The 8,552-nt window shown below is 42.4% G+C and overlaps 1 protein-coding gene across 1 annotated transcript; it reads left to right on the top strand.

Annotated features, from left to right (window-relative positions):
* Positions 1-457: 457 nt before the first annotated feature.
* Positions 458-5,302, top strand: LOC130537730 (olfactory receptor 2K2-like). The gene is made up of 4 exons (XM_057054739.1): positions 458-506; positions 2,194-2,578; positions 3,190-3,416; positions 4,138-5,302. Exons 1-4 carry the CDS (start codon positions 458-460, stop codon positions 4,479-4,481), a joined length of 1,005 nt encoding a protein of 334 aa, XP_056910719.1. The 3' UTR covers positions 4,482-5,302.
* Positions 5,303-8,552: the final 3,250 nt, after the last annotated feature.

Here is an 8,552-nt window from a genome sequence, read left to right as displayed (position 1 = left end):
CATTTCGCTGGTGTTCCCTGTCAAGGATCACTGGTGGAATTTATTGCCTCGATAATGGGTCTAAACATTAGAAGTCAGGTTGGTTTACAGGTGGCAGACCTCTGACAACTGTTGAGGAGCTGAGGAGTCCATCTAAGACAGCAGCCTCAGAAATCACAAATTGTTAACACCTCAGTACAGAACCCAGACAAAGACCACACGGGGTTCTGGTAGCAGACACATCAGCTGTACAGAGACCGCATGAATCAGGCCTTTTGGGTCAAACAGCTCTGAAGAAACCACGACTAAGTAACCACAGCGAGCAGAAGAGATTTGGTTTGGACCAGTGGACATCTGTGTCCACCACAGTAGCAACATGCCATCCAGGTTTGGGTCTAGCTGCTCTAGACCTTCAGAGCTGTTTGACCAAGCAGGGATGGAGTCCTACTTTAGATGCCCTGACCTAAACCCAGTCAAGATGGTTTTGGATGAGCTGGAGCACAAAGTAAAAGCAAAAGGGCCTACAGGTGCTGCACGAAGCATTTGAAGTGACCACCTCATTAAGCTTCTCCAGAGAAGGTCAAGGGTGCTGTAGTCAAAGCAAAGGGAGGCTGTTTTGAAGAATCTAAACTGTAAAACCTGTTTTGACTTATTTGACCGGTAGAGTATGTAAACATTTTAATCTGTTTTATTGTTCAACCAGATCTTGTCAAGCCTGAAAGCTGGCGAATATTTTTCAGGTTGGTCCAGGGGTTTATCAGTAGGAAACATAATGGTTCATTTTTGGGATATGATGTACAGTTCTCTAAGAAAAGAACCAAGGAAGCTCTCTTTCTCCTTCCTGTTCTACATCAAAATGACTAATAAAAAATGACCAAAATCTGAGTGTTGCTGTCAAACATGTGACAGTTTTTCAGTTCCACTCTGTAAGAATAAACCAAAACAATTGTTACTGTTGTGACGTGCTGTGCGTGCTCAGGGAGGTAACTGCCCTCTCATGGTCCTCCAATTGCATCACCCAGTCTTCTGGTTGCCACAGCAACCAGATGCAAGTGTTGACAATGAACATTAATGAGGTGCATGGTGAGGGCAGCACATGGTAATTAACCCTCTGGGAGTGTCATGACAAGGAAGGGGAGTTTTTCCTTGCCACTGTTGCTTGTCTGGGGTTAGGCCCTGGGATTCTGGAAAGCGCCTTGAAACAATTTTGATTGTATAAGACGCTATATAAATAAAGATTGATTGATTGATTGAAGCTTCTTACACATCAAAAGACCAGCGACACATCCATCCCACATGAACTAACACACTTATTAAACTATTTCGCTGAATAAAGTCTTCACACTTGTAGTTGTTTGACATCATCTTGCAGAAATCTCTTTGACTGCAAAGAGTGACACAAAACTTTGGATTAGGGTGAATATTATCTTGCCGAACCCCATTAATTATATATTATCGACTACCCTGATATTTAGTTTTCCTTCACAAAACCAGAAGCAACTTGATTGTTGAACAGATCTGAATAGAAAGTCAGTTTTATTTCATTTCATCATGTGCTGAAATATCACTGTTTAGTCACAGGAACTTTAATAGTGTTCCTGGGGGTCTTTCTAATATAACAATAGCTTGGAAAGGTCAGGTAGAGCAATACTGTCTCTAGTGGCAGCTTGGCCGTATCATGCTGAGAGTCTCAGCAACATACAACATTTTCAATCTGGACTAAATGCATCAGTTGGAGGTTAAACATCTGAATATCTGCTTCTATCGGAGTAGAACAGTTTGACATTAGAGCTAATTAGTTGGTTTTGAAACATGAGCTCACAGGCCTCCAATTGCTGCTGCTGAGGAGGAGGAGGAGGAGGAGGAGGAGGAGGAGGAGGACAGTGATGAGGGTGATGATGATGTTGAGGAGGATGATGATTGTGGGCAGCTAATGATGCTGCTGATGGTCCAAACCCTCCAGTCAGTGATTAAAAGCCAACACAGTCTTGCTGCTGAGTCAGAGCATCAGCGCTCTGGAGACAGGACACCTTGTGATCTTCAACTTTTACAGTGTTGTGAGCCTCAAACATTCTCTTTTTAGTTTTATGTGTTTGATAATACATTGAATTTTGAAGTTTCCTGTTTTCTTTGAAGGTATGATGGTTTACTGCGTTCATGTGCGGTCACGACCTGTTTGCTGCCTGACTACTTCTTAATATCCTTTCCCCCCAGAACTTTTGATGGAGAACTTAACGATGCTGACTCCTCTCAAACAGCCGGTGGTGTTTGAGTTGGTGGGCTTCTATGTCCCTCCAGGCTCTGGCCCTTTGTTCTTCTGCGTGACTCTGATTGCCTACCTGCTGACACTGCTGGCCAACGGTGTGGTGGCCGGTGTCATTCTTATAGACAAGAGTCTGCACAGACCCATGTTCATCATGATTTGTCATCTGGTGGTCTGTGATCTGCTGGGGGCAACAGCAATGCTGCCTCGCCTCATGGTGCACTTTCTCACAGGGCATAAAAGGATCCCCTATGTGGTGGCCATCATCCAGGCCCTCTGTGTACACACATATGGTGCCGGGATTCAGACTATTCTGGCTGTGATGGCCTACGACAGGTAGCTATGGAAACACAGCACTCTGGTAATGAAATGGATTGTGATGTTATAAACCATGGGAACAGCTGAGGGAAGCAGATGTAAGAGATGGTTCTCAAGTTGAGCTTGTCTCTGATGATAATGGAGGTTCTGTTGACTTGTCTATTTATCTCTTCTAATCAGGGAAAAGTTCAGGCAACAAGCTTTTGGACTGAAATGATTGTCTTCAGAGGCTTCCGATCTTTTCAGAACAGTCAGTGTACCGACCCAAGGGTCCAAATGTCTGGGAAGCTCCTAACAGCAGAACTGTACAATAACAGTAGGAATTATAGATGCAGCCTTTCCTGATCAGGATACTCAGGGACCAGATTTGAGAGCAAAGCTAAGACCTATAAATAAATAAATAAATAATAAATAAATAAATAAATAAATAAATAAGGAATAATCTTTTATAGTGATTTTTTTAGTTCATGGTAGCAAATTGATTTTGACATATTAAAGCAGCAATGAGTTAAAGCACATGTTTATGCATATTTTTGCAGTAGATGAAACATTTCTAAGATAAAAGCATCAGACTGTGGGTTTATTCTGGGTTGTAGCCCTGAGGCAGTAATGTGTCTTTTCTCTCTCAGGTATGTGGCTGTGTGTGAGCCGCTCAGGTACGCCACCATCATGACGCCAGCTCGCCTGCACACCTGCTGCTCCCTGGCCTGGCTCGCTGCTGTGCTGTCTATTGGCGTGCTCTTTGCTTTTCACGCAGATGTCCAGCTGTGTGGAAACATCATCCAACATGTCTACATCAGCAACCGTGGGATCCTGGATCTGGCCTGCAGCCCCACCCCCATAAATAACATCTATGGTCAGTGCATCATTTTAGATTAATCTAAAAATCAGAATTACACCAAGAGCATAATAATCACATAGACCTGAAATGGTAATAATGTCATAAAAAGAGTGCAGGAAAAAAACACAGTAATTTTTGACACTGAAATTGAGGCAATTTGTCTTATTTGTAGCACATTTCTGAATACAGAAAATTAAATTTTATATATGTGTGAAAATACTATGGAATCAATACCTGATAATTAATCTGTTGCAATATTTAAAAGAATGAATTACTTAGAATGAAAAGATATATGCTTCAACCTCAGCCATGGTTAAAAATTAAGTTAAAAAGTTAAAAAAGAATGAATGACATGAATAACAAAGAGAAAAGGTGGTTGCAGACTCTATATACAACCATTATAACTGAAACGCTGAATTGAAAGACCTTATAGTGATGCTACTGAAAGGTTGAATAGCTGAAATCATCAGGCACTAACAAGCATAAAAGGTTTTATTTGTAGCATAGAAAAAGAAAAAGAATGATAACGGTGCCTGTGAAGACACTGTAGGTTTCCTGCACTCCAGGAAACTCCCGAGAGATCTTCATATGACACCTAAAGCAACATTACACAAGTGGAAATACCTAAATGTGGAATGCTACTGTAGAAAAAACGGGTCGGGGGATGTTGGTTGAAGGGGATTGTGTCATTTTCAATAACTCAGGAATAAATAGATAATTGCGACATGTTTTGTAGGCCTGTCCATGACCTGGACTTTGAGTACAAGTGTCTTCCTGATCATCGCGTTGTCCTACTTCAGAATCCTGAATGCCGGAGTCAAACATGATCGGACAGGCATCAACAGCAAAGCCCTGCGCACGTGTGCCACACACCTGGTTGTTTATGTGGTCTACGAAGTAGCCACACTGGTCATCATTGTCAGTCTTCGGTTCCCCTCACTGTCTCCCAACGTCAAGAAATTCTGCAGCATCCTGTTCATCGTAGTCCCCCCAGCCGTCAACCCTGTGATCTACGGACTGGTCAGTAAAGAGCTACGTGCTAGCATCATCAAGCAGCTCAGCACTAAAGCACACAAATGAACTCTAGTGCCTCTCCGTCTACATAAGAGCTAATATAGTTACCGTACATATATATCTCATCAATGTTAGACAGAGCTTCTCGCTGAACTGTTATTAATGACAGCACATAAATGAGAGGTGTGGATGAACCTGTTCTGCGGCTCATTTTAGTAGATGTTTTTATGCCTTAGAAAGAGATGTAGCACTAAAAGAGGGGTTCTTTAAGATGTGGTGCTTTTCTACGGTACACTCCGGTTCAGTTTGGCATGATACACATCAACAAAATGCGAAACGTTGCAGTTGCCATGCACCATTGTTATTCGTTAATATATGCATTTATGTATTATACAGTATGTATGGAAGCAGTTAACTACAATTCCCTTTATGTGGCTTTATTAAAATGAATTCACAGCCCTTGAATGTGTTAGTGCTACACTTCCTCAGGATTTTCATAGCAATAATCACAACAGAGTGCATATCAACAATATCATTCTTCACACATCAGTTTCAGCATCATAATAAAGCTCAGTTACATAGTAGTCATCTTTTCCTTCTCTTATCTAAGCCATGTAATCAGACAGCATCACATTTTTTATGGCTCTAGAAATCCAACTAGTTATCAAACTATCTAAGCAAGCTAAAATACATCCAGAAAACAAACTAAAAAGAATGACGTCCGAAAACAATGCAGGAAAGCCAACCAATTCTGCACATTTGTCATCATCCACATCTGAAAACATGCAATACAAATTCTGTAGTAACTCAATTCTTTAACCACTATTTCAAAACCACATCTGGAGTTGACAACTCCTCAAGGCCGACTGCTGAACAGATGCTCAGAACTGCAGACGTACACAAAGTATTATTAACCACTCCACTGTCCCCTTTCCTCCTTTCTGATGAGTATGAAAAGATTTCAAATTTACATCACGTAGTCTGGTAGTTTACCTAGAGTTTGGCGTTGCAATGATGTAGTTTAAATTGGACACTTGTTGTACTATGGATTAAGGACGTGAAAATTTTGCCTCAAAAGGAGAAGTCACTATAGGTTGTAAAACCAAAACTTGATAACCTGTCTGAAACTGCTTTGGGTCTGCATGCCGGTCATACAAGGTTTTCATTTGACGCTGTGATTTTACCAATTTCTCCTTTTCACATTCAACTGCAAGAACCAATCTAGGCCTGAACCCATTGACATAATCCAGTAAATTTTGGGGAGATTCTGGTATTTCCCAACTGTCCTTTAAAACCTTGTGACCAAACACCAAATTATTTGGGTAATATCCCGTGACCTCCTGAACCACTTTTCTAGCTGCCAACAAGAGCCACGGTAACCTGTTGTCCCAGTTGTCCCTCAAAAGAGTGTCCTAAAGACTTAAGCGTTTGATGAAAACGTTCCAGGGCACCTTGCAATTATGCACAATAAGCCGAAGCCTTGGTATGTTCAATGTGTGGGCGGTCAAGGATTTCTGCAAACAAATTTTGAGCCTTGATCACTCTGAATAATTTTAGTTATGTTAACTGACATGTGCGACACATTTTGACAAACTCTGCGACATCCTGTTTCAAGCATGGCCAGAAACAGTACCGCAACACCCAGTCATATGTTTTATTTACCCCCGGATGCCCAGCCACATTGTCAAGACAAGTTTTCAACACCAAGTTTCAAAACTTTCTCGGCACTACAAACTGGTTATCAGGGTCCTTTTACAACAGTCCTTTTAATCTAGAATTCCTTACTGCTCTGCAACCTACGCAGACCAAGATACAGACTTAAATTCATCAGGCTAAGACAAGGTGCAAGCTACGCACTGACGCAGGAACACCACCATTCCCATAAATCTGACCAGTACTACATCTCCTGTGTCAGTCTTGGACGAGAATGATAAAACAGTCTGGGACAGTCAAGCCAGAATGGATCCCCTAATTAACTTAACTCCCTCCCTAGTCTTCATGTTTACCTACTGTTGCCCAGTGGGAAGAAAAAGCAACCGTTACCAGCCACTCTACCTTGTACCATGGATGTGCCCCCGAATCAACTACTCTACCCACTTTTGCAGCCACAGTAAGACACCGCAAGACCAGCTTCCCAACTGGAAACCAGCCTTCTTTACCTCAATTGGCGTCACAATTTTTTATTTGTTTATTTAAAATACCTGTCCCAAACCATCCCATCCCAAAAAAAATCAATTGTGGAACTCCCAACACTGGCAGCTACCCAGTGGGTCGCACCAGGTGCTTTCAGTCAACCAAATCCAACTTTTACCAACAACATTTTTCACTCCATCAGTTATCAAAATTGAACATTCGGACAAGCCCCCATTTTGTCACAAACAGGGAGGGTTAGTGGCAAAGAAGGGAGTCCACACATAAGATAAAGCAAGTGACAGAAGAATTAACCCCAACCATAAATTCCAAACAAACCACAGGAGGTCAATACTTATTTTCTGGGAGGAGACCTAGACACACAAAGCAGGAAAGAAAAAAGAGAGCAAACACCCAGACAGCTAATGCTTAGGTCATGGTGTTTGGTCCTGAATCTCTCAGGAATAGATTAGATCACATGATCACTCTAGACGGTATCTCATTAACATCTAGTCTCTCTGTGAGGAGTCTAGGAGTAACTTTTGACCAAAATCTCTCCTTCAACTCACACATTAAAATAGTCTTTTTTCACCTGAGGAACATCACAAGTATCAGAAAGCTACTGATGCGGCATGATGCTGAAAAGTTAGTCCATGCTTTCGTTACTTCCAGGCTGGACTATTGTAATTCTTTATTATCAGGGTGTCCAAACAACTCTTTAACAGCACATTCTTCTATATCAGACAGATTAAGAGAACATCTCCTGGGTTCGGCCCTGCAGCTCTGTCTCCAGTCAAGGCCACTTCTCCAACAGCCGCCGCCGCATTTCTGTCGCCCTCGACCAGAGAAGTTCGAGGTGACATACCAAGCATCACGAACCTTAAGCATTAGCAAATAATAGAAACATTAAGTAATGAGAGACAATATAACAAGAATAAGGAATATAACAAGGCAAAAGCAAATAAGAGATAACTTTAACATAATGGATCTAACAAGAAGCCTCCAGTTGATCCAAATGCTGCAGCCAGAGTTCTAACAGGTATTGACAAAAGAGATCACATAACTCCTGTAATGGCGTCGCTTCATTGGCTGCCCGTTAAATTTAGAATAATTTTTAAAACCCTTCTTCTGACATACAATGTCCTCAGAGGCCTAGCTCCATCCTACCTGGAGGAGCTAGTGATACCTTACCAGCCCAATAGACCGCTCCGCTCTCAGAATGCTGGTCTACTTGTGGTTTCCAGAGTTTCTAGGAGCAGAATGGGGGGCCGAGCATTTAGCTACCAGGCCCCCCTGCTATGGAACCAGCTCCCTGTCCAGGTACGGGAGGCTGACTCCATCGCTACTTTTAAGATCAGACTTAAAACCTACCTCTTTGAAAAAGCTTATTGTTACTAATTCTGTAGTTCCAGTTATTATCATCGACAGACAAATTATCATACTTAGGGGGTCGTCTAAATATTAGGTTAACATCTTAGCTATGCTGCTATAGGCCAAGGCTGCCAGGGTCCAGAAACATGATCACCTGACAGGCCTCTGTCACCCCACTGGGTCATGGTTTCCTCTCCTCTCCTCTCCTCTCCTCTCCTCTCTCCTCTCCTCTCCTCTCCTCTCCTCTCCTCTCCTACCTATTCTATCCTCTACCTGTCCTCCCCCTTCTCCTCTCTCTCTACCCAGCCGGCCATCTGCAGGAAGGTCCCCCTACATGAGCTTGGTCCTGCTCAACGTTTCTTCCTGTAAAGGGGAGTTTTTTTCTTGCCACTGTTGCTTGTCTGGGGTTAGGCCCTGGGATTCTGGAAAGCGCCTTGAAATATTGATTGATGTTCACCAACAAGTGAGACAACTCAGCCTGAAGACATGTCCCAAGTTCCACACAGGGAACACACAACCAGTCGTCACACTTTTACTTTAAAAAGTTGATGAATATTTTATATTTACTGTCAGATCTGCTGTTTAGGAAAGCGGACACTGGCCTGTCACTCATACTGTTCTGCTGTTACGGCATTA

This window comes from Takifugu flavidus, chromosome 14, assembly GCF_003711565.1.
Source record: "Takifugu flavidus isolate HTHZ2018 chromosome 14, ASM371156v2, whole genome shotgun sequence".
Classification (NCBI taxonomy): Eukaryota; Metazoa; Chordata; class Actinopteri; order Tetraodontiformes; family Tetraodontidae; genus Takifugu; species Takifugu flavidus.
Note: the sequence above shows the minus strand (reverse complement) of the source record. Positions and strands in the feature narration are given on the sequence as shown.

Bases quoted from the DNA above. Each gene is read 5' to 3' on its own strand.
- LOC130537730 (XM_057054739.1), top strand. From the start codon at position 458: ATGGTTTTGGATGAGCTGGAGCACAAAGTAAAAGCAAAAGGGCCTACA. The intron at 507-2,193 runs GTGCTGCACGAA...CTTTCCCCCCAG, and splicing joins AAAAGCAAAAGGGCCTACAG to AACTTTTGATGGAGAACTTA. The intron at 2,579-3,189 runs GTAGCTATGGAA...TTTCTCTCTCAG, and splicing joins GCTGTGATGGCCTACGACAG to GTATGTGGCTGTGTGTGAGC.